The 25,340-nt window shown below is 50.0% G+C and overlaps 6 protein-coding genes across 6 annotated transcripts; 2 read left to right on the forward strand and 4 right to left on the reverse strand.

Moving 5' to 3' along the window:
* Positions 1–14: 14 nt before the first annotated feature.
* FTJAE_11905 (translation initiation factor rli1) lies at positions 15–2,107 on the forward strand (the record flags this gene model as incomplete). Its single annotated transcript, XM_037344898.1, has 5 exons — positions 15–34; positions 126–150; positions 218–632; positions 688–2,018; positions 2,075–2,107. 5 exons carry the CDS (start codon positions 15–17, stop codon positions 2,105–2,107), a joined length of 1,824 nt encoding a protein of 607 aa, XP_037201055.1.
* Positions 2,108–2,888: 781 nt separating this feature from the next.
* Positions 2,889–5,463, reverse strand: FTJAE_11906 (U1 snRNP; the record flags this gene model as incomplete). The annotated part of the gene is made up of 5 exons (XM_037344899.1): positions 2,889–3,020; positions 3,082–3,846; positions 3,900–4,016; positions 4,070–5,266; positions 5,320–5,463. The coding sequence occupies 5 exons, from the start codon at positions 5,461–5,463 to the stop codon at positions 2,889–2,891; spliced, it is 2,355 nt and encodes a 784-aa protein (XP_037201056.1).
* Positions 5,464–5,904: 441 nt separating this feature from the next.
* Positions 5,905–7,855, forward strand: FTJAE_11907 (TRAPP trafficking subunit trs65 domain protein; the record flags this gene model as incomplete). The annotated part of the gene is made up of 2 exons (XM_037344900.1): positions 5,905–6,157; positions 6,207–7,855. 2 exons carry the CDS (start codon positions 5,905–5,907, stop codon positions 7,853–7,855), a joined length of 1,902 nt encoding a protein of 633 aa, XP_037201057.1.
* Positions 7,856–8,044: 189 nt separating this feature from the next.
* On the reverse strand, positions 8,045–10,855 carry FTJAE_11908 (dna replication regulator sld3; the record flags this gene model as incomplete). Its single annotated transcript, XM_037344901.1, has 5 exons — positions 8,045–8,604; positions 8,660–9,198; positions 9,256–9,977; positions 10,025–10,759; positions 10,820–10,855. The coding sequence occupies 5 exons, from the start codon at positions 10,853–10,855 to the stop codon at positions 8,045–8,047; spliced, it is 2,592 nt and encodes an 863-aa protein (XP_037201058.1).
* Positions 10,856–13,787: 2,932 nt separating this feature from the next.
* Positions 13,788–15,411, reverse strand: FTJAE_11909 (Paired box Pax-6; the record flags this gene model as incomplete). The annotated part of the gene is made up of 2 exons (XM_037344902.1): positions 13,788–15,047; positions 15,100–15,411. 2 exons carry the CDS (start codon positions 15,409–15,411, stop codon positions 13,788–13,790), a joined length of 1,572 nt encoding a protein of 523 aa, XP_037201059.1.
* Positions 15,412–16,144: 733 nt separating this feature from the next.
* Positions 16,145–16,705, reverse strand: FTJAE_11910 (uncharacterized protein; the record flags this gene model as incomplete). The annotated part of the gene is made up of 3 exons (XM_037344904.1): positions 16,145–16,235; positions 16,294–16,433; positions 16,508–16,705. 3 exons carry the CDS (start codon positions 16,703–16,705, stop codon positions 16,145–16,147), a joined length of 429 nt encoding a protein of 142 aa, XP_037201060.1.
* Positions 16,706–25,340: the final 8,635 nt, after the last annotated feature.

The following is a 25,340-nucleotide window of genomic DNA, read 5'->3' on the forward strand; positions in this document are numbered from 1 at the left end:
ACATTACCATAACAATGTCGGACAAGCTCACCCGGTACGTCTATGCGATCGGCACAAAGCATATAAACAATGCAGAGGAATAAAAAGACAAAGGAGAAGAAGAGGCACTAACGCGAAATCAACAGTATCGCCATCGTCAACAGCGACAAGGTCCGTTATTAGCATGATCATCAGCATCACATTGCCCCGCCAAACATTTTCTGACCCCTCCTTTTAGTGTCGCCCTCGAAAATGTCGTCAAGAGTGCAAAAAGTCTTGCCCCGTCGTTCGCAGCGGAAAACTCTGTATTGAGGTCCAGCCCGACTCTAAGCTCGCGTTCATCTCCGAGTCCCTCTGCATCGGTTGCGGTATCTGCCCCAAGAAGTGCCCTTTCGATGCCATCACCATCATCAACTTGCCCACCAATCTCGAAAGCCAGGTCACCCACCGATATGGACCCAACAGTTTCAAGCTGCACCGTCTGCCCATGCCCCGACCCGGACAGGTTCTCGGTTTGGTCGGAACAAACGGTATTGGAAAAAGTACCGCTCTGAAGATTCTCAGCGGAAAGCTCAAGCCCAACTTGGGCCGACACGACAACCCTCCTGATTGGGAGGACGTTATCAAGCACTTTCGTGGTTCCGAGCTCCAGAGTATGTAGCTGCCTCAACCCTGCGAGGAGCCGAGTTGTTACTGACTTACAACCAGACTACTTCACCAAGCTTCTCGAAGATGACCTCAAGGCAGTTGTCAAGCCCCAGTACGTCGACCAGATCCCCAGGGCTGTCAGGGGCCCCAACAAGACTGTCCGATTCCTCATTGAGAGTCGTGCTTCGCTTGGAAACATGGAGCAGGTTGCCAATGTCCTCGAGCTGAACCACATCATGGACCGAGATATCAACCACCTTTCTGGTGGTGAGCTTCAACGTTTCGCTATTGGCCTAGTCGCGGTACAGGCGGCCGACGTGTACATGTTCGATGAGCCAAGTTCATACCTTGATGTCAAGCAGCGTCTGAGTGCTGCTTCAATCATCCGTTCCCTCCTCCGGGACAACGGCTATATCATCGTTGTCGAGCACGATCTGTCTGTTTTGGATTACCTCTCCGACTATATCTGCGTTCTGTACGGAAAGCCCGCCGTTTATGGTGTCGTCACCCTCCCGCACTCCGTTCGTGAGGGTATCAACATCTTCCTTGACGGTCACATCCCGACTGAGAACTTGCGATTCCGAGATGAGTCTCTGACCTTCCGTATTGCGGAGACTACCGATGATTTCGCTATTGACAAATCTCGTGCCTTTACCTATCCTAAGATGGAGAAGACTCTTGGCAGCTTCAAGCTCAACATCGAGGCTGGTGACTTCACTGATTCCGAGATCATCGTCATGATGGGCGAGAACGGTACCGGAAAGACCACATTCTGCCGCCTCTTAGCTGGCGCCCTCAAGCCTGATAGTCAGAAAAGCGTCCCCGAGATGCGAATCAGCATGAAGCCTCAGACTATCACCCCCAAATTCGATGGCACTGTCCGCCAACTTTTCTTCAAGAAAATTAAGCAGTCTTTCCTGTCCCCCCAGTTTCAGACTGACGTCGTTAAGCCTCTCAAGCTCGACGATTTCATCGATCAAGAAGTCAAGAACCTTTCTGGAGGTGAATTGCAGCGTGTTGCCATCGTCCTTGCCCTGGGTATCCCTGCGGACATTTATCTGATCGATGAGCCGTCGGCCTATCTCGACTCTGAGCAGCGTATTATTGCCTCACGAGTCATCAAGCGTTTCATCATGCATTCCAAGAAGACTGCTTTCATCGTTGAGCACGATTTTATCATGGCCACGTACCTTGCTGACCGTGTCATTGTCTTCGACGGACAGCCTGGTATCGACGCTCATGCCAACAAGCCAGAATCTCTCCTTACCGGCTGTAACACCTTCTTGAAGAACCTCGACGTCACTTTCCGTCGTGATCCCACCAACTATCGCCCCCGTATCAACAAGAGCGGATCCCAGCTCGACCAAGAGCAGAAGATGAGTGGCAACTTCGTATGTTCAAACGCTGTAGTTGCACAAGATGATTATTCACTAACATGTTTTTGCAGTTCTTCTTGGAGGAGACCCCTGACAAGAGCTAAAGGCGTCCACAATGAGGATTTCCCTTCTCTCGATGGTGCATCTCACGGCGTTTGGGGCGTTCAAAATGGGAATGGGCAAAAGCAGCGAGTCTTGGGAATAGATGATGACCGCAGCGTCAGCGAGGATGACGACCCAGAGGAATAACGACGGCGATGGCAGAGTGTCTCCTCTTGTCTGGTCCTACGAAGTCTTTGTTCTTATCTGGCTTTCTGTCTTGGCGGGTATTCGAGGTATTTGGAATTCTCGAGAACTTCTCTGTCAACGGCAAATGGCTTGCTTCGTAGATTGAGGGACAACTGATGTATTAGGACCTCTGCCGTCTACGGTTTCCCACCTCGCGGGAAACAATTGATATTATTCGAACGGCCGTTGGTTAGTCTTGAAATAGTTTCAATTACACAGACATTGGATCGTATAGTAAAAGCATTGAATTAAAACATTAAATCGAGGTCAATAATCCTTACTATTTCTAAACCTTGCACACGCCCCATGTGTAGGGTTGACTACTATCTCAACAAATTCACAAGCAATCAACCTAAACTAATATAAGAAGCGGGAAAGACACATACTGGTCAGAAGACTGCTTCTCGAAAGCAACGTACTCGCCATGTCTCCACCGTTGTGGTACTGGGTGGCCGTGGCGACAAGGGGCCGCAAGCCTGTACTCATGTGTCATCTCGCCGGACGGACCTTGTCAGGGTATTTGACAATGCCAGTACATACTGAGAAAGAGCGCAGCCAAATGCTTTAACCATATCTTTCGACATACGGTTCCAGTTTCTAATCTTCCTCAATCTCGCCCTCTTCGCTGCCGGAGTGAACATCCTTGGTTGCAGGTGGAGGGGATTTCTTACGAGGACGTTCTTCAGCTCGAGGCGGTGTACGCTCTCGAGACCGTTCCCTCTTAGTTCTCTGGTTCAAGTTATCAGCTATGCCTTCTTCAGTGCAGTCGAGGGTGGTTTTATATTCGTACCTTAGCATCGCGCGAATCACGACGAGTGTATTCGTCTTCATCGTCTGGACGACGACGTCGAGAGCCGGATGGACGTTCATCCCCATAGTTAAGTTCGTCATGTGATCCCCGGTCGGTGCGACGGCGATATAGTCTCTCGCGTTCATCTTCTCGATCTCTTCTTTCGCGGTCGTAGTAGCTGTCATCATCACGGCGTGAGCGAGAAGGACGATCATAATCTCTTTCCCGCTCGCGATCACGATCTCTTTCTCGCTCCCGACGAGGTGGTGGTGACAGACGGCTTCTATCTGCACCCAGAAGACCCTCGGCCATGGTGGATTTACGGTGATTACGCTCCCGCTCAGCGATAGCCTTGCGTCGGTCCGCTTCGTAGGCATCAGGCTCCGGACTGCGACTTCGTCGAGAACCACGTCCACCACTACGATGAGATCGCTCACCTCTAGATCGTTCCCGCTCACGGCGATGCATGTCTCTTTCGCTAGACATACGGTCACGTCGCCTGTAGTTTCGATCTGCTTCATCTTCCTTCTCCCGCAGCCGGCGAATGTGCTTGTCAAATGCATTGCGTCGTGCATCTTCAGATGCAACGGCCTGGAACTCGTCTGATTTCAAAAGTCGAGATCGTACCTTGTCATATGTATCACTCAAGGCGATAGGGGGCTCCATGCGCTTCATGTAAGCACGTAACTCGTCAATAGCTCTGCGTTGTTGGCGTTCCGACTGTCGATCATCGTCTCCTCGCTTGGACGAGCGTTTTTCGCGAAGCTGGTAAGTTGTCAGGCCCAAGACACAGCTCAACATCAGTTAGGTCAACTTACTCGATCGAAGATGAGCTTGAGAATATCAGGTTCAATGTTAGCAGTCCGTCGATCATCCTTCATGATGGAGAGGAACTCTTCAAAATCGCTCGTAGGCGTAAGATCAAACCGCTTGTCCTGCAAATTGTTATTAACCAATTACGAAAGCTTCATCAGGAGCAATAACTTACTTCGAGAACATCCAAGACATCGTTCCTCGGTCCACGCAGCCCACGTTCCTCCTCTTCGATAACATCCCAGAAAAGCTCTTGGGGGGTCGAGCCACTTTGGCCTACGGCGTCGGTATAACGATTGTCGTTCTCGATGAGAGGAACGAACTGACTCCATTTGGTTCCGGCATTGATTTTTCCATTGCGGCGAAGTTCAGTAAGGAGAGACTTGAAAGCATCACGAGCCTTGCGCTCTTTTCGGAACTTTCGGTTCTTCTCCTCCTGCTTTGTGTCGTTGAACCTGCGCTCAAGGGCCTTCATATGGTTTTGGAAAGCAGTCAAAATGTCAAACTTGGTAAGAGCCTGGTACTTTTCGTCATTCTGGAAAGGCGGGGTAGATGAAATGATACCTTGAGCATCAGCCCATCGAGTGTACGGCTCCAAGTTAAGCTTGGGAAGCAAATCGATGAGACCATCCATAGCGGTCTTTCGAAGAGTCGTCTGCTGCTCAGCGTGTGCCTTTTTCAAGCTGATGATGTACTCTTCAAAGAGCTGCCGACGCTCACTCTCATTGTTGGTAGAGCGGAAGATGGTCTCGCCTTCGATAATCGGACGTGCGGTCTTCCAACGGGTGTAATGGGTGATCTCAGGGTGCCTTTTCAGCATAGTCTCGAAGTCAGCGCGGAGTTTAGCCAATCTTTCCTTGGCGCGTTCCTTGTCCTGGACAACAACATCCTGACAATACTTATCGAAAGCAGCCTTGCGATCCTTAGGATCCTTGATGGCGCGAAACTGCGGGTCTCGCGCAGTTGCTCGAATAGTTTGTTCCCAAGTCCAGTCCGGCTGGACTCCGCTTCGTCGAAGAAGCTTGGCAAAGGCAACTTCAGCCTCTTCAGTGGTGGCGTATTCGGGGTCGTTCGTCGCAGGTACAAAAGCTTGGACTTTGGGGTCGTTTCCATACGTGATCTGACGAGACTCGGGATAAGGGTCGCGTTGATCGCGATATTGGTCGTATGGTGCTTGGTTGTAGCCGCCTGCGCTGGCGGGAGGCGTGTAGGGGGTTGCAGAAGCAGGGGTCGCGGGCTTGCTTGTTGTGCCGAGGGCGGCCTTGTAAATATCGGGCATCTCCCAGGAGCTCTGTTTCGTCTCAGTATTGTACCAATACTTTCGGCCTCCCTCCGCAGTGTATTCCTTCCATGGCTGGTTCGCGAGAGCGCGCTGTGGCTTGTTAGCAATAATGTACACACCAATGACGGGCACTGGACACCGACCTCAGCTGAGCTCATCATTTCCTCGGGCTTCGTCCATTGCGTGGCTTTGGTAGTCGGGTTGTAATAGTAGGCTCTTCCATCAGGCGTATGATGCTCCTGCCAAGCCGTAGCAGGCTGGCCATAGAGAGAGCCGAAGCCGTTCATCTTGAAATTACTGTCACCTGGCGCAGCTTTTTTACGCGACACAAATTGCTCGCTTCAGAATAGTGACGGGATTCCAGGTCGTGATGAAATGATGGCGATGTGGTGAGAAAGAATCAGCCAGCCAACATGGGAGGCAGTTGGTTAGTTAAGTTAAAGGTCGATTTCAGCAGCACTAACTTTTTGCGCACAGACCATTGCCCGTCGCGACGGGACACTCAGCCAAGTGCGTGATTACCTAAGGCATTGATTGACCTCTATCACACGGGAGGGACCACGTCGCTAAGGGGCATGAGCTGCATTCCGACTTACACGGGTATTCTAACAAATCAATGATAAGGTAGTTAAAAGGACGAGATCCTTCAAGCGCGCGACTTGGAAGATCCCCTTGTACTCAGATTCCAGTCTTCTTCATAACAAGCTCGGTTTGATTCTTTGACTGAGATGTCAGACTCCGGTAATACCACCGACAGGGAGTCTATACCCACGGAGGCGACTCAACATGAGCCTGAATCTCTCACTCAGCTCAAAAGAAGCCTATTTATTACCGACCCTACGACTGAGTTTGCTGAGCAGTCACACTTGTCGTATCTTATACCGGAGAATACGGATTTAGATTTGGAAGCAGCTTTTAAGAATGTTGAGCCTGGGAAGTCAATACTTGATTCAATCAAACGCAGGGATACGTTATTCTTCGGTAAGCAACACGCATTCTTTCTCGTCACTGTGTTGCTAATAATCCTCAGACGAGACGGTAAATGTTCTTTTACTCCTCAGAAGTCCCTGGAAAGATGAAGCTTCACTCCGCACTCACCTCAATCGACTAGTGATATCAGTCGAAGCCCAGATCGTCAACAGCAAATCCCATGGCAAGGAGAACTCTTCAGCAGATACCATCTTCTCAGGTACAGTCCCAGATATTGATGACCCTTTCATTATCGTCGACGGGGGTGATGAGGAAGAGGATGAAGAAGAAGAAGAAGAAGAGGACAGTGACGATAGTGAAGAAAGCGGTGATGATGCCAACAGAAACCAAAGTGTTTTCGCTGTATGGAAGCTGCCCGTCTTTTTGAGTCGACCTCGTACGCGAATCTCGGCACCAGCCATCATCTTCACAGCATCCGCGAGCATGAAACCTGAGGTTTCAACTGACCTAATTGGAAAGGGGAGTGGTTACCTTCAGAGCGGTGTGCCCTCTGGTTTTAACCTACTCGAGTCTTTCGGAAGCGATGCTGCACTCGGCGGAGTGAAGCCTCGGCTTTCTGCGCTGCGAGTATCAAGGGTTACGCCCGTTACGCGGTCACAAGATGTCACGAAGCACATAAGAGCTCTGCCTCAGGTCCAGCACAAGATCTTTCCTGTCGTCCACACGAGAATCCGGTTTTCAAGACCGACTACAGCACCGACCAGCTCAACCGTGATCGCACTGCTCGAAGTTGACTTTACCTCTCATTTCGAATGCGAGGTATCATTAGATCAAATCGAGCTTTCAATTCTCGACGCTACTGTCGAAAACCTCAACAATGACGCGGGCATGCAGCTGCCTCTTACCTGCGTGTCTCACGATCATATTACGTTCCTCTACCGCATTGCTCCTCGTCAGCACGACGTTACAGTCAAAAACCCCATGCGCGAACTGGACATTAAAATTTCTGCTACCGCTCAGGTTATACCGGGCCGCTGCACGCCCAGTATGAACATGTCATGGTCAACGCAGCTCGACTTTACTCTTCCAGTCAACCCTGGCTATGGATCGGCAACTGCTGGAACTGGCATTGTCCGCGCCCATAGACCATCGCAACTTTCTATCACAGGCCAAGCAGTAAATCCCCTGGTATCGCCATCTATCATTCGTCCAGACGCCCTGCCCACTCTCGAGGCTGCCACATCCAACACAGACGCCTCCATTACAGAACTTGGCATAACAATGACCTTCACTGGTCCCTCCGAACCTGTCTACCCAGGCCAGGTCTTTTCTTGGACCGTCTCTATTGTGAACCGTGCCACAGAAAAAAATTCTACGCCTCCTCGCAAACTTGCCCTTGTTGCTATTCCCAAACGCCGGCGAGGCGAAGTCCGTATGACACGGCCTCCATCAGTGGGTGGGCGACGAACTGGTGAAAAAGACGTTGCCGATGCGGTCACCGACGAAAATGTACTCCACGCCTTACAGAAGAACTCATCCGTCGAGTCAACTGATGTTGTTTGCTTAAGCGCTGATACCCGGGTCGGTCCTCTTGCCCCAGGAGCTTGTCACGTAGTCGAGCTTCAATTTCTCGCGCTACAAGAAGGCGTCGTGGGCCTCGAGGCTATGCGAGTTGTTGATCTAGGGTCGCAGGAGCATGTTGATATCAGAGATTTACCAACCATGTTGGTAGAGCCAGCAGCGGCATAAAGGTCGTTTCATTCAAGCCAAATGTGTTCATGTTGAGCTATAATATTGCCTGTATCATGTGTCGTATCTCTAATATCATTGCCGATACAATATTTGTTATATTCCCAACGCCTTCTAGCGATGCTGAAACTCCTGCTGCAATGATGCATGTCCCTCATAAAAACACCACTATATGTTCTGATAAGTAACTCATAACAGGTCATCTAGGTCGTCATCCCATCCGAGTTTCTCATATATTGACACCGACTTAGCAGGCATGGACTCGGCCGCCTGATGTTCCAAATCTAAGTTTTTTGTTTTCATACCCTTCACGGGCGTTGCCAAAAGCTCGTCATCACGAGAAAAAGTGAAACTGACCTTTCTTTTTCGATTCGTGACTCCACTCGGGTTGAACAGGTCGGCAGCAGATATAGTTCGTCGTTCTAGAGACGGCGAAGACGGCGGGAATGGCAAAACGTCTTCATCGATCCTAGGCCGACGAATGAAACTTGATCCAGCCTTTGTAGGCGTACTGCCGATCCTTTCAATGTCAGGAGTCGGACTCTGACCTAAGCCATCCCGCTGTGCTCCTCGGAAACCAGTAGAGGGAACAATGGAGGGAAGGCTTGAAGGAGGAATGACATCTTCAGTGCTCATAATGGGGGTATCTGCCACATGTGGTTTTGCAAATACATCTCTGAAACGTGTGTTTGCTGGCGTTGCCTTCACAACGGATCCGCCTAGAGAGCTTCTGCCTGGCTTTCTCACTTCTGGAAATAAATGTTAGCCGGAAATGTTCGCAAGGTTTGCCATTTAAATACATACTCTTGGCCGAAGAGCCCACTGTTGCTCGCCGCTCAGCCGCTTCAGCCAGTGCCTTACCGACAACTTCGCGGTTAGGCTTCCTCAAAGAAGAAATAGCCTCTTTTAGCTCTGCTTCAACTTGAGCCTTTTTGTTAGATTTTGCGTCTTGCAGGTTGGTAACACTGCTGCTCCGAGATAATGGCCCACTCTTCCTATTCATTAGATCGGGCTCAGCGTTTAGGACCGACTTAGCCAGGGATGGATCGCTAGCTTCTCGCTTGATTCCTGGCAGAGAAGTGGATGTTGCAGAGCGCATGAGGGCAATCATGTTGCTGGGGCCTCTGGAAACACTTCGTCGCGACTGCTGCTCTGTCGAAAGAGCTCTTTGCAACGTTCTTGTAGGCTGACCTGATAAAGAGCGTTTGGCAACTGCTCCTGGCTTAGGCGAACGCTTGCTTGATGGTCGTTTCAGAACCTTTGGCCTTGTAGGTTTCACAATGACCGGTCCTCCCAGTTTACGGTTGATCGAATCACATAGCTCTGGGAGCCTATGGGAGAAGCTATCGAAGCTAGTCAGTCGTTATCGGGAGATGATGACAGTGAAACATGAGGCTTACAATGGCACAATGATGTCCACGCAAAAGTCTTTCAGAGGCTCCGATGACGCCTTCTGCTGAGATTGACCATCCGGTGCTTGGGTGATTTGGGAGTCTTCTAAAAGCAGCTGCTCGTCGGAAGCAGTAGATTGCCAAATAGTCAATCGATCAGCGTGGACATCTACAAGAACAGGAAGATTATGTTTGCTCCGCTTCTTGGCCGACGGAACCACCGTGTCACCCTGAGATTCAGCAGCACCAGGCAGTAGGGGGAGCTGGCTATCTTCCGCACCGTCTGCGGGTTTCAGGGGAGTCAATGCCAGGATCTCCAATATGATTATTATCTGGAGCTGGGTTTCTCTCGTGCGAAGCATAGAGGTAAGTGATCGAATTTGTTGAGTGGAAACGTTGGTCTCGTCCTCTTTCAGTTCAGGCTTGTTGGTGGCCCACCACTTTCTGATATGAGTTTCTTCATGTGGATAGAGTCCATCCTTTCCGATCTTCATCTTCTTGGCTCGGCGCTTTCTCTTCGGGCCCTCGTCAGAACTATCCACCGCCGTTTTCATCTGGGCTATGAGAGCTGGAACAGTCTCACGGTATTTTTTGTCGATTTGGACAGTGGTCAGCACGAGTCCTTTCAAGAATTCGATAAGATCCTCAATATCTAGATTAGCTTCAAGGTCGAGATGGAAAGCAGAACGAGCACGAGAGAGAGGCCCTTTGGCAAAATAGGCGAGCGATCCCTGTATTGATTAGCTATGGCAACGAAAGCCAAGGTCAAAGGTCTCACCATGGACTTGTATAGCATCTCAAAGTACTGGGTTCTTAAGGTTTCGAATAAACTTTCTGTAGTCGGCTGCTGGGAAGGCCCCTCGATGATGCCAGATGTTGAAATTGCAGTTGTTGGACGTGACGCCTGAGCCTGCTGCTCGCTTAGGGTTTGTGCCAGTTCTTCTGGTCTCAAGGTTGGCGATGGAAGTTTAGACTCTGCAGTCGTAGCAGCTTCGGGGGCAGCTTCTATTTTCACAGACTCGGCCAATGTTGAAACAGACTGCGACCTAGGCCTTTTGCGGACCAGGGTTTGAATAGCTTCGATGGCCGCTTGTTTGATCTTTTCCTCCTTATGAATGTGTGGGGTGGTGATTACGGAGGGCCCGTATTGGCTTTGAGACTCGGTTCTAGCAGTTGGGCGTAAGCGTTCTCGACAGACAGCAGATGCGTTGTCTGCCAGAGCCTCCAAGTCTACCCAGGGTCCTAGCCTGCATACAATATATACTCCGTTGGGTTGTCGCTCGAGAGCGTATACGGCACGACTTGCTTCCTTTCTGGCTAGAAGTACCACGGGGCCAGAGCCCATTCGACTCTCCAAGTCGAGGATCTTGATATGAGACTCGAAGAATCGATAAGAAGCAAGATCAACATTGGTAGCGTGAAAATCGATGCAAGAGAGAGGCAGACGTTCGCGGGGAAGGACCATCAATGGATAGAGAATGCGAGGCTGGACATTGAGTTTCGGAGGATGGGGCTACATAATGATCACGAATTAGCTGAAGCATTCAACAGCGCCGGAATCGTATTTGCAAACCTTGACAGCAATCGAGGGCTTCAAAAGATGCTCCATGGCTACTGAGTCGGCCCTCTTCCTCCTGTGTCCGTCGGGAAAACGCAGCTCATCTTTGTGATTTGAGCTCCCTTCAGAGCTTGGTGTCAAAATCCTTGACCGCGCTGGACGCGTCGCGTCGATGCCAGCAACGGCGAAAGAGGACATTGAAACGGAAGAAGGATCATGCGGCGGAATCCATCTGAGAATATTCGAATACAATTACAAAAAGAATTGAATTTAGGATATAGCTGCAGGGCTGCAAAAAACTGTTGTTGTTATGATATCAAGTGCTCAAGTAGCATGCATTTTATGTGCTAAAGTGGTTTTAATGGGGTGCGTGCACGGGAGCTACAGATACCTACCTTAACTTAGATGTATTGGACTGGATGTGACGTATTTGATAGGTGGGACCCGTCGCGTCGCGTCTCGATTTTAGTGGATATGGGCTACCTGAAAACCGCTGAACATTCACGCTACAGAACTGACAGCGCCTCACCACTCATTCTCATAGTGAACGGTCCATTTACTATAGATACCTCAACTTGCTGTTCTTATCCATGAATAGTGGTTATTATGGCATCCAAGTCATTCGTTATCTTCTCTCCATTGGATATAATCGCCGCAGGTGCAAAGTCGTGTCTTGGAATGTATTTAAAATGTGTCGTCACGCCATAAATTGTTACCGATTTGAAGGATGGAAACCACACCCAGATCACGGACATTAAGGTACTCATCACTTTGCGATCGGTTTGATACGTAGTATTCAACTTATGCTGCAGGCAGATATGGATATTAACAGCCAAGTACCTTGAGTTGAAGATACCCAGTAGGTAGTACGCTTAGTCTGAAATCATAAACTTTCGAATAAGTCTTTCTCTCTGGGGATGAAACAAGACACACCCATTTACGACACCAATCCTTCTTGACAATTCAGCTCACTTCTGGACACGTCCTTGCCGCTGTAGATGCCTCAGCTATAAGGGCTCATCGATGATCTTCCGTTACTACACTATCAGCTCGTATGCAAGTAGAAGTTATCTTGTATACGAAGTGTCTCGTCCGTGACTTGACGGAAGCTGACGTCTACAGGATGAATGCCAGTGCTCTTACATGATAGCGTACGGGACAACAACAAACAGCCACTTATTCAGCTCTGAGCAATCATCAGTTCAAGAGACATTTGCTTATTCAGGCTTGCCAGGCTTGTAGACGTCAGCTTTGCCATTTTCTAGTGTCTACAGAGCCACGTTCGACTCTTTGGAACTTACTTAGCCAATACTCTATAGCCACGGCTCTTCGTTCTCGAACATGGTTGGCCATTGATCACCCCACGCATTACTGCAAGGAACAGGAGGCAAACATTTCTCAAGGTCGTTGTCCCTTACGTTAGCCCAGTTGGGCTGCATTCGATGCAACGGAGATCCTTTTTGACTTTCCTCAATAACCGGCACGCCTCCAAACTATATTCTTGCAAGCGAGCAGACGTTTGATAGCCACTCCAACTGCGCCGTTTATCTTTCGTGTTATGGGCTGACCAACTACTTTTAATAACCTACTATACGTGCCTTGTGTCAAGTGGCTGACTAGTACGTCGAGGATTCGCGGCAAGTTTCTTCCTCTTTTAAACTTGAGAATGTTGCGAGTAGTACAAGGCACATGTTGAGGCTATCAGATAGAAGAAGTGGTTTCAATGCGAGATACGTGCCCCATATTTGTACCACCTCATACTTACTAACTTACCTACCTAGGTACCTTACTCGATTGGCTGTCTGCTACCTACTATGTATGTACAGTACCTGATCGATCCCGTTGCACAAACTCAGCACTTGCAGTGTCGATCCCCCGCGCCAATCCTTTCCCTCGGAACAGACATGGCTGCACTGTACGTACCGTAGAGTGCGGGGCCATCATGGGCACAAGAATTTAATTCAGATCTTAGGAAACGCCATCTGATTGGTTGGGCTCTTCCGTCATAAGTCCAGATTTCGGCGGCCCGGGGTTTCTCTTCGGACTGGCCCGTCCGGGCTGAGACCCGGTTCTCGGGTTTGGGCTAATGTGACCACAAACGCCAAAGGCATCTTCATTGTTCGTTTGAGTCAAGAACAAGGTTTCTGGATAGTGTCATCCAACTAGAACTCGATCTGTTACTGCTTTGGGGAACCACCGCTTTTCGGGACAGGAATGTGGGACACCACCACAATGCTTTTAGGTTCACGACCTCGGGGGTCTAAAACAGCATACCATCGCCAGGGGTGTGCGCTGAGCTTTCTCTGTTTCAAGGCTCTCCGTAAACGAGATTTATACTCGCTACTTCAAGTTCAGCTTTGATCAACATCCTCATACCTGTAACCTGTAGCCCGTCATCGCAGGACTGTCTCCACCTCATGGAGGTCTTGTCACTCCATAACTATCGAGTCTGCAACACACCATCTCATTTTTAACAAATTCGACTATGCGACGTAGAGATGACTTTCATTGAATTGTAGATTCAAGTATATTTCTGCCTTTTCCTAAGTGCTTCTCCATGTGCTCCCACCTTTTCCAGCGGTCATGGTATAGCGGCGTTCCAATGTGGTACCTTCCATGAATGGTATTCTCCCGGCTAAGATCTCGCGCCAATTCCGTGGTACCTGATCCTCCGTGATGATGATAAACTTCGCTCCCTGTGTACATGCCTGAGCGCCGGCCAGTGCCGTCCTCCCATTACATTAGGGTATGATGCCGTTGTATTCATTCATAAAATACCGAAAAGACAGAAACAAAAGAGAAACAAACAGTGGTTGCTAGCTTTGACAATTGTCAATTTTGTGCTGCTGTGGAGGCATTGTGTCTATACTGTACAATGCCCTTGATGAAATAGAAAAGAAATCGCTGTTGTGTACAAATTGTAAGAGGCCGTTGGTGCTGGTAGCAGTGTGCCACGACCCGTTTCTGGGTCATGTTAGGACATTTACTTGTCCGAGTATGTGAAGCTGGAGGGCGTCATGTTCATAAAATTGACGCTCTGCTGGCTCTGTCCAGGTGATGAATGTGCTGATAATGAGGCGTCGTCGGACCAGTTGTACTCAGCATTGCCACCAGCGAAGCCAAAGTAGGAAGGCCCCATTGGGGCACCATAAGAAGGGGTCTGGGGCTGGCTAGAGCACCCCTGGGAAACATAGTTAGGTACTTGGCTTGAGGTACCTGGAACCTCGAATTCATTGGGATATGGCGCCAGCCCTGGTGTCACCAGAGGTTCATCCGCCACGGCGACCTGATACACAGATTCGTTGCTGTACAGTTGATCCATGACACCTGGTGTAGTCGGTGGGGTACGCAGAGTTGGGTCGTGAATGGCAAGATCCATTGGGTACTTCTCTTCGTATGCTACTGAGCTAGCCGGAGTGGCCTCGCATAAGCCCTGCGGGTTTGCTACGACCGGCGTATTGGGAGTGGGCGGTGCGATTGTTGCAGCAGTCTGGAAGCTAGGGGAGCGGTTAAGCTGCATGAGAGCCTCGGGGTTTCTCTCAAAATAGGGGCTTCGTGGGCCACCACAGGGTTTGCTGATACGGCCGACGCCAGTCGCGGAAGCGACACGACGCATTGAGTGGCCAACATCTGCCCTTCTTCCCATGTCGAATCCGGTTCTAGGACCGCTTGCTGAGTAACTGCGGGAGGCGTTGATGGCAAGTTGAGGTGGACGCCTGTTTCGACGAGATGCAATATCCATTGAAGGGGAGGGCTTCAGACCCATAGAGGGCTGATCCACAGCAAGGTTGTTGCCGGAGTAAACATATTGCTGCTGAATAGGGGATGTGGACAGGCGAGGGAAGCACTGCTGGGGTAATGAAGGCGTAGGTTCATCATCCTCGTTTGGCACAATCAGCTGAGGATATTGACTGTAAGAGGGCAGGGATGTGTTGAGAGATACGGATACAGGCTCTGGTGTAGGTTGAGAAGATAGATCTGGGGATGAGCCGATACCAAAATCGGAGTGGCTAGCATCATTCTCGCTTTCATGCTCAGGACTTGATACGTCTGTCGACCGGGTTTCGAGAGGGCGAGGGGCTGGGAATGGAGCGCTGGAAACAACCCGATCAGAGAGATGGTCGTCGTCTGAATGGACACCGGAGTCATTGGAGGTTGTATCTTTGTCCATTCGCTGTTTCGCCGCGTATTCGCGGATGTTCTTCTCCTTCTTCTCCCGTGCTCGTCGGTTTTGGAACCAGTTCTGCGAGTTTGTTAGTAATTTCGGTACAAGTTTCTCAAGATTCAACACCGACATTGATACGGGCATTGTCTACTCTCATAGACTCAGCCAGTGCCTTCTTGGTAGTGCTGTTGGGCTTGTGATTCTTCTGAAACTCGGCCTCGAGGATCTCGACTTCCTCTTTAGAGAGTCGAGGTTTTGTCTCAGTTGTTCTAGACATTTGGTGATGATATAGGAGATGCCCCTGATGAGCATTGTAAAGCTCCATTGATTCAGGGAGGTAAGCCGCATAACTTGGTAGCTGTTGAGAGTATCTGGGGTACTGGTGGGCAGCGCTCTGGTAGCCCCAGCCAGACCACTGGGGTTGGTGGTGGTATGAACCCATGTTCTCCATCACTGGCTTTTATTCAGGAATGTAACGGGCGTTGGTGGTAATGATTGGAATGAAGAATTAAGGCCCGCGTGTAAGTCAGGGCCAGGTTCTGTAAAACTTGAAATCTTAAACGTATGAACGAATGGCAGATCGATATCTTGTCGATTACAAGTAAAGAGTGACTTGGTCAGACTGGCTAGGCAATATCAAATAGAAGAAAAGAGAGTGAGGAGGTCGTAGTTGATGAAGTTGCGTCAGGTAGCGGAACAAGTCGTCTTTTGAAGAACCGTTGTTAAAGCAAGGCAATCCAGGCAAGCGAGAAGGGTACCGCAATGGTGAGACAAAGGTCAGTCAAACTGCCCTCTTAAGGATGAAGTAGACGAAGGAGGTTCTTAGTCGGAAGGGAAAGCAATGATGGAGATTTGAAGGGGTGTGCGAGGGTAAAAGAAGGGAACGACCTCTTCATGTTGTACACAGCCTGAGGAGCCCTTAAAAACACCGGCAGTCATTTTGGCCCATCATAGTTAACAGTCTGCAAGATGGCGTGTGGGTTCTCACCCGAGGGAGCTGGGGTCGAAAAGAAGCAATCAGACCCCTGGATCCTAACATGGCCGGGGGAGGAGATCACATCGCGTCGAGATGTCTTGTCATGGGCAGAGCAGCAGGGGCCCCGGGCACACGCGAAGAACAAGCACCAAATCCTAGGTTACTGTGCTCTGGCCAGGTACCTAGAGCAACTTTGGGCTCAGGTTCCGGGCTGCGGGCCAAGAGCTGGAGGCTCGTCCACCGACCTCATCCCTGCATTCGACCCCTGTCCACCCTTCCCAACGACAAGGCTACGCGAGAGTTTTGTTTTAGGCGTGCGCCGGGGGTCCTTGAGGGCACCTCACCTACATGCTACAGTGGGCACCGCAAAGGAGGGAGCGCTCCGCGCCGGCCTGTGCTGCCGTCGTGGCGGCGCCTTGTCCACGCTCGTTGATCCACAGCTCTGTTATCCCTCCGAAGCCTCCCTCGGAGGGCTCGAAGTCACCGTTCTGGCGGGATTGGGTCAGCGGGTCCTGCGTTCGCCTGTCTTGACTCTGAAAGGGAATAGCTGTTTTGAACCTACGCCTAAAGAAGATGCAAGAGCTGCCACAGTGGAGTCAACGCTAGATCTCGCACTTAGCTCGAGGGGTTGATGCAAGTTGGTAGGGCCGGGTCCCAGGGCGGCGGCGCTCCAGTTTCTGTGCCTTGACCTTGTCTCATTCGGCCAACTGTTGGTGTTTTCGTTGTCGTTGGCATTGCCCTTCCACCGTTGCTCATCCATGTTGGGTGGTGATTGACTCTGTGAGACGCATAATCTCGTATCGTACTAGCATTGCCCAGAGGTCTAAACAAAAGATAATCTTTGCCAGAATAAGGGCTGATATACAGCCAGATCAGGACTATCTCTCTCTGATGCATAAGTGATGCTTAGGTCCAGATGCCTGGTGTTCAGCCTGGCTTCCTCAAAAATGCCAATTGTCGGCGATAACACGCATTCGCTCCGTGAGGCCATTCATGCATGAGTTGAGCTGTGAATTAAGCGAATTGAGTCGGCGTAGTCGAATAAGCTCCGGGCCCGAGAAGTCCAGAAGTCTTAGATTGGGCCGGCAGGTGTCGTGAAGAGGCAAGTAGATCGTACCTAAGCCCCTGTACGAGGACCGGCCCAGCGCTTCAGCGTGCTGTAGGTGTTGGAGCCGTCAGTCCCCAGCCAATCATGCCCAGTCAACGCATCTCTGTCATTGGCCTGGGCCTTCTTTCATGCAGTCCCGAAGAGTTGGGAGGTGAGATGAGGCAGCTATACCCCGAAAGACTTACCTTCTACGCCGTACCCTACTCGGGCTTGCGAGGGAAGGACGTTATCCTAAAACAGATTATGCTTTCCATTTCTAGCTTCCAGCTTGCCACTTCACGACCACCTTCTCCGTGATTGCTCAAAAGTATCCATAAGGTACTAAGGCAGGTAGGCCAATGTCTACCTACCTGCAGTCTGCCTTTTTGGCGCCTGCTTCTCTGCTCATCATACAAGGGCTTTCTCAATTCACATTGGTCCAGTTGAAGTCCACATATTCACTACCTCTTGTCTCTCACCATGGCACACAAAGATCAAATGGCAGATTGAGTGTCCAGCTTGTGCGACGTTGTCTTTGTCACATCCGCTGGTGGCGGACGGCATAATAAGCTCATTTATTAGCTGTGCAACCACATTATCACATCACATCAAATCGACAGTTGCGAACAAAGCCTGCGGAGAGAATTTGCGATCCTGCAGCATTGTTGGCTAGTTTGCCATTGAGGTTGTTCACACCAAGCAAGTCGTGACCATCCAAGTCGCCGAGTCAAGAAGTTTCCAAATCAGACTGAACCATTTGACGACGAACGACTTACATGATACTTCTACGATCCACGTACCACCCCTGCACAAGGAACTGCAGGTAGGAAAGTCCCGACTCGGTCTGGATATTCATCTTTGCCATCGCTTTGCAGAGCTGAACAACGTTTGAGTGCATATAGTATGGCGAATGTAACCTTGGCTATTCAGCTTGCCAATTCTCACATCCATGTGAATCCTCTTCTGCGCATTTGCATAGTCGAAACAAATGACAGCTCTGAGTGGTGCTACAACCGAACATCTTTTCTAGCCGTTGGCATTCCTCGCGTACAACCCCTTCTGTCTATATCGGGCTTTGCAACTTGGTGTGTCCCCAAGAGGCGTGGTACGATCGGCAGCAAGACGAGGGATTGCGTGAAGTTGTGTAAGCGGCTTGAACACTATGTCTGTAGTGCGCTCTGCTTCCCAGCAAGGTGGTTCAGTCGGCTCTCTGCATTCTCAAGCCCAGGAAAGCAGTGTGCCTTTGTGACGAGTTCCAGTCTACAAGGAACATTTAGTTTAAGCGCGACTATTCCAGCATTGTCCTACAGGCGCTGCTTGGTCTATCTTCGCGTTCTGATATCAAACATGTCATCAAAAGCCAAGTGAGGTTCGCTCAGCGCTACAAGCCACGCCACGACCGGTGAAAATGTGAAAAGGGTGCGAGGGAGCGTGAGCGGTTGGCCATTAGTGGGCCCGACCGCAAATTGCGCACCTGCAGGAGAGTGACGCCAGGGCACTACAAAGAGATTGGAAATGTGTCCATCAACGGCCTTGAGAGGTCAGGAGGATGTGACTCTCAAGCGTCAAGAAACTGTCCAGCCATGGTTGTGACAGGTATGTAGTCGCCAGCGAGTCAATCCCAGCCTACGATGGGGTCATCAGCCAGAGTTTACGAATCAACGGCATAGATAAGCGACAATTCAGGCCAGCTGTAAGTCTCGCCAGAGGCGGGTCACCGGAAAGGCAACTGCTCAGGGACGGAAACAAACCAAGCTTTCCAAAACTGGCAGGGTTCCAACGCTGAAGCACACGGTGCCTATCCTAGAAAACCTAGGAGCCCGGAAATGATATATCGAAGCAACAAATTCGAGTGTAGCATCGCAGCACAGCAGCACTGTCATTGTGCTTCCCATTGACGAAAATGCACCAATATGAGAGTTACACGGACACGACTACGTATGCTTGATCTAGGGCCAAAAAGTTATGTACCACAACCATACAGCGAAGTCCTTCCATATCCGAGTTGCTGTTTATAGAAGTTTTCAGTGCTGATCAATCCGAGCAACGCACGTCTGTAAGTTGAGATTGAGAGACCGATTGTTGTTTAGTATCAGCATGGCAAACTGATATTCTCAGGTTCTACGGTCTTATCGGTGCAGTGGGTCGCACACTCATTTTCAACATCACAGCACCTCCACTTCTCAGGTACGACGCGGTGGGGTTGAGCCAGAATGAAGTTCACGGCAAAGCCGAAGAGAACGGTCTCGACTCACTAATAAGCAAACTCGTATGTACCTGCACCCGCCTGAGCGGGTTGTGGGAGACGGCGTCAATTTCTTTCTTGTTGTTGTCTTCGTCGAGATTCATCGCAGACCGCGAATTGCTTCAATGGAGGCTCTTTGCTTGCGAACGACGATCAAAATCTTTCTTGACATGTTTTGTGCATGTTGCAAGCATTTTCCTGGCGGATGATCTACATAAGATGTGCACCATTATGCCCCCAGAAACTGGTCTAGGAAATGATTAGCTCTTCAGTGCGGGGGTTACTTGACAGAAAACCAGGATCTCGGATACGATGTACTCCAGTGCATGGACATACGCTACGATACCTTGTGCATTAACGTCAGGTGTTCAGTGTGCTTTGGGAAGCATGGCAGCTTCTACAAATTTCACGGTGATTTCCGATGGGAAGAAGACATCGGGGAATGTGCAACAAGAAAGTCAACGGCCTGGGATTCCAGAAGCGATCTGAAAGTGACTACATGGTCTTTGCTGTCGGGAAGAAGCCGTCCCGATACTGGCAGGGGCCGATCTTGTCGATCACTTTTGGACGGTCACTTCGACTCTTTGCGGCTCTGATGAACCGTCTTAAAACTGCATGACTGATCGTTGTCATCCACAACGGCCTAAATAAGTAGTGGCCTTGCTCAGTAGTTAAGCACAATCGAGCCAAAACAGGAAGCCGTGGTGGTTGCTACGATGCAATCCTTTCCCAGCTGAGTACACACAAACACCCGCAGGACACTGTTCCCAATTGTCTTCGGCACTTACATACTGAGGACGTCACGCACTGGATCGAGTATACCACCCTTGTCGATATGCATTTCCGACCACAGGCTGCATGAATCCCTGGTCGTCATTCAGACAAGACCGCTGGCAGCCTGGCACGAGGTTACCCTTGTAAGAGGTCCTGGTCAGAAGCAGATCCGAGCATTTTCGGGGTCGCTATTTACCAGAGATTCAGAATTATCAGATAGTTCCCTCGCTTACCACGTCCGGGCACTAGATCCGCGGCCCGCACATATCTTCCTGCAACTTCAAGGGGTACAGGAACAAAGGCGACGTTTCGAGTGAGAAAAACATACGATTTTCAACATTTACACAGATGCGCTAATAAGAGGGCTAGTTCGTCGCCGTTTTGATGCTTTATTTGAAGGTGCTTATCAGGCGTCCGCGTTGAGCTTTGAGCAAGCATAACGGCTGCCTCATCAGAGACAATGTCTCAGAATCTGCTGCGGAGTGTAAAGTTGCGATTGGTCAGCGTGCTAGTGCCTACCAGGAGACCCGCAGAAACCAAGGCTTAGCGTACCTAGACGGGGCAGAGGCTGGCTTCGAAGACCTACCTTATGCTAAGTACCAACAAGTCACTCCATGCCCGTTGAGCATGGCTAGAGAATGGATCACGACCGAGCTCTTCCCCTGAGGAAGAAAAAAAGCTCTCTTCAGGAGGTTCTCGAAACTGAGCAGTTTGACTAACCCAAGCTTTTAGAGGGAAAAGTTGAGGTGCAGGAGGTGTTAGAGCTCACTGCATGCATATCTGTTGTGTGGATAGACTCCTGATGCAATCAAGATCTAATCATGATCCTTCAGTACGGCATTTTGTATAACAACATTCGGCACCGCAAAATCAATGGACAGGTTAAACGAAAAATGGGTACTGGGCGGCCGAACAGAGACAGGGTTGGGTTGCTAGAGGTCCTAGCGAGAGTTACCAGTCCTCTGGAAAGCTCTAGGCCGTGGCAAATCCACCACATTAACGATTGGAGCAGCTCGTGGCCAACTCGTACAAGCAAGCGAAGGTTCAGATCCGATGCCCCTGTTACTGGGGCTTGGGCCTAGCTTCAACTTAATCCCCATGTCCCATCGTCTCGGTAAACCAGTGTTCTCTTGGAGAATCTTCAAACCTCTTTGCCTGCAACTTAACGTTAGTATGTAAGTTAAGTCACAGGCAGCTTTAATGACAAGGTTCAGCACCTGTCATGCTTCCCAATGGGCTGTTTCTTGCCACTGATGTGCTTCTGCTGCCCGGTGCAACTTAAGAACAGGTCGGCCTACTAATCGCGAACTGATGGTCTAGCTCTGCACTTCAAATGGCTACGACTTCAATGGCATAATGATCAATGTTTCGATGTCAGACACGCCGTCAAAGAAAGGGAAAAACGGCTTGGGCTTTGAAAGTCAAAAACGTGTTGTTTTGATGAGGCAATGTTGACCTATGAATGTGCCAAATTTTTCCTTGATGCCGGGCAAATAACACAGCTGTGCCCACTCATGACGCTTTGGTATATAGGTAAAGCCGGAGTCATGAACAGTAAGGATATGCTGAACCGGAATCATTCGTCATTGTCCAACATGCAGAGCTCCAGGATCATGGATGAAACGAGCTACGAGCTACTGCGGACATACATGCATGCCAACGACGAGACTGGTCAGCAGAGGCCCGAAATGGGCTCTTGAACGGCGAACAGGGGTCATGTTGTTTCTCGTCTGGTCGAATAAGGCCGGAAGCGGATCCATCCAACACGTGGCCGGCGAGTCCAGGCGGTGCTTGCTATTCCTTTCTAGGATTCCCAGGAGCCAGGCTCTCTTAGCGCTTAGCCCTGTGCTGCACTGTAGGTGCTGCGTTGTTTCTGGGGGAGGCTTGCAGTGAGGCCGGCCGTGGTCAATTCGAATGCTGATATCAAGCAGAAAGCTCAGGAATCCGCCTGCACTGAAAAAGCAAGTATGATAAAGAGAAAAGATCTCTTATGAGAGGCTGCCATGGATGTGGCATGTCTTTAATAACCTAGCAGCAGTTCACCAGTCCAAGCAAGCGACGCAATCCGCCGTCGGTAGCCCAGCAGCTGCCCAGCTACTGGGGTCAAGCTTATCAGACTCTGAATCATCACGTAACGGCACTGGTGGTAGAATCTCTACTGCAGTAAGCTAATGAAGCAAGCTCTTGTCGTCAGGTGGAGAATGGATAGAGCAAAGAGGCAGAGCGAGACGCCAAACCAACTTGATGAACAACGCCCACTAACTTAGGCAGTATGTAGTCTAGGTAGGATGTCCTACTGGTAGTACCCTTCTCCGGGGATAACAGTTTTTCTCAGACCTCGACCAAGCTCTTGTTGGTACTCCGTATATGGACCAATTATGTCGTGTCTTTAACGTATGCCATAGTGACTTGTCGCTCACTGAGCACCGCAAAGGCCTCTACTCTAATTTTCAGACGTGATGGCTCTAGGGCTGTCTCAACAGCCGGCCAATACGACACAAAGCTTTTTTTTTTTCTCAGTTCTCCTGTGACAAGATAAAGATGCTTTTTCTTTCTTTTCTGTCTATTTTCCTCTTTGAAAGGACCGCCAGCTTTCGGTTCTCGAAACGCGCTATTTACAAAGCAGGAATGGAAATATTTATGCAGGAAAAAGGAGTCGAAGATGATATGTAATACACTTCGGGATTCGTCGCTTCTTATTATGGACAGCAGAATTCATGAAACAACAAAGAAAAGTATTTTGTTGGTATCTGAACCGTCTTTCGTGGCTGGATAAGACATTCGAGCTTAGAGGGGATCCAATCTCATTTGAGCCAGCCACGATCACGGACTAAGATCCAAATCGAGAGTGCGTCAAGGGCGTTTGCATAGGTAGCGGATGACTTTCCAGGGGATTGGTGCTCGGCCCAGGAACGTGAAGCACCAATAACCCGGCCGGGCGGGTTCTCGCGGGACGGGATAATAGGAGCGAACTTTGTGGGAGAGAAAAGGAATTCTGGTAAGCATCTGTTCTATGATACCTACTATCCAGCCCCTGCGAGCTGAACATTCTGCTCTGCTGCTTGGGCTGATAGCCTGCCTGCCTACCTGCCTATATTATGGGCATTATTATATTGGCAGCCCTCCACGACACCGTGGATGCGCGCCCATGCATTCGATATCCCGATGAATCCTACCGGAAGATCTCCCTTTGTTTCCACGGTGGGATGAATATGATGGGTCCTTCAGGGAAGCCCCTGTCTCAAGTCAAATAATTACAGGGGGCTCGCGAGTCGTACTCACAACACCATGGACTTTGTTGACTTGACGCAGTTTCGAATCACCACTCCCTTCGCTTTGCCTGAAATTATTCCGTACAGTAGTGGCACAGCGGGCAGTGGGAGGAAAAGCCACCGGGTCAGCCTCCATGTCACTACCCGCCCTTTGCGAATCAGAGTTATCACGACTGTGACACGGGGCGTACGGGACCTTGCAGGAATCACCCGTAGTCCTGACACGGCACGAAAACGCAGAAAATTGGTTTGGCAAAACACAACTGTTCGAGCATGAAGAGCTTATAGACCGAGTGCTTCCGGCGTGCGGAAATCACGGCAAACCTGCCATGCAGTACTGTACGACAGACTGCGAGATTGCGGTTCCTGTCACCTGTCACTTGGATATGCTGTCCAACCTCACATGAGCTTTTCATAGTTCTTTGATACTATTCTCGTCCTCGCTGGCCTCATACCCCTCTACATATAATAACAAACGCTTGTTTGCTGCCTTATCGTGGCACAAATTCTCCCTCAAACACACACAGAGTTTTTGTTAGCTTGGTCCCCTTGCTTTGGTCCACTTGAACCGGACCACCATTCCCAGAAGGGAACAATCGATTCCGTACGCTTCGTACATACTTACGCTGCCTCTCGGCGCGAACTTATAGTTGATGATAATACGGATACTAGTTGATTATCATAACGAGAACTCCGCCAAGTTGATACCGCCACAGATCTGGGTCAGGGACTTTACCGGCATGTTTCCTGCGACACCGGCGGTTTCGTGAGAGCTCCTCACGCCGCGTGGAGTGTTGATTGTGGACTCTGTAGACGATATTGCTGCAACTTTCTTTTCTTCTCTCTGTTGATTTGTTTGTCTTCAGCAATGCGCGTCAGGGGTAAGGGGCTTCGGATGTTTCTGACTCAGTACTCTTGTAGTGTGTCAATTCGGCCTCGTAGGCCAGGCCAAGACAAGTCAAGGCAGAGTGGAAGTGAAAAGTTTTGACACTGCCATCTCTCGCGCTGTTATTAACGATGCCCTTATCATTAGCCACACACAGCCTATCACTGTCTGTGTGCGAAATTACATACAGTACACTCTTCCCCGCTTCAACGGGCGACGGACTCTGTTGTGTCTGTCCTTGGGCCACTTGGCTCAAAACCCACCGGGGGAAACGGTGCGATGACAGGTGACAACCGAGACATGTTCATGGAGACCCGATGCTGAAGGCATGAAGAAGACGCGGTACCAAGTCGGTAGCTCATGAGGTAAGTACTGTAGCTTGGAGTCCCGCGACCGCTGAGCGCGCGCGCTTGACAGTGGTTGTCATTAGCCTGTGGGACGCCAGGTGTTTCTCCCGGCTAAGGTAGCGCAACTAGACACGAGAGGAGGGAGAACAGAGATTGATGCCGAGAGATCATGTCTGATGAAAGGACAAAGGAAAGCCAAGAAACGTCTCAGTCGAAGTGGCTTTCCACTGGAGAGGTCTCACTTGAGAGAGCTGCCTTGGTGGAGATGGGAGTGTGAGAGGGTAGGGTACTATTGGTAACAAACAATGGTTGATCCGAGTGAGTAACTAGGTAGGTACTGTCTTGTCTCGAACTGACAAAGACTTCACCGCGGATCCTTTCTTTGTTGCAGAGTCTCCCTTGGTACGATCGAGTGCGTGATTTCTGCACGTTGACGGAATATCTTCACTGAGTCTCATCTGCAGGTCTTCAGTTGTGTCGCTTTGGCGTGTCGATCATCATGTGCCAGATCGTGATTAGGATTTCCATGCCCATCCCCATAATACAGTAGTATCCAGGGAGCGACAAAGGAAATGAGATCAAGAAACATGTACATGTACGGAGTACCCAGGGAGAAGAAGAGTGATGATGTCAATATGCCCCTTTCAGGGTGATCGTCTTTCGCCTATCTCTTTTCCAGGGAACGATCCCAGTTTCATCTCTGGATCTATTGACTAAATGTTCCATCGTCATGATGAAATCAAGTGGTTTTTTTTTTTACATCTCCCTCACGACTCCATATCCC

This window comes from Fusarium tjaetaba, assembly GCF_013396195.1.
Source record: "Fusarium tjaetaba strain NRRL 66243 chromosome Unknown NRRL66243_c0000306, whole genome shotgun sequence".
Classification (NCBI taxonomy): domain Eukaryota; kingdom Fungi; phylum Ascomycota; class Sordariomycetes; order Hypocreales; family Nectriaceae; genus Fusarium; species Fusarium tjaetaba.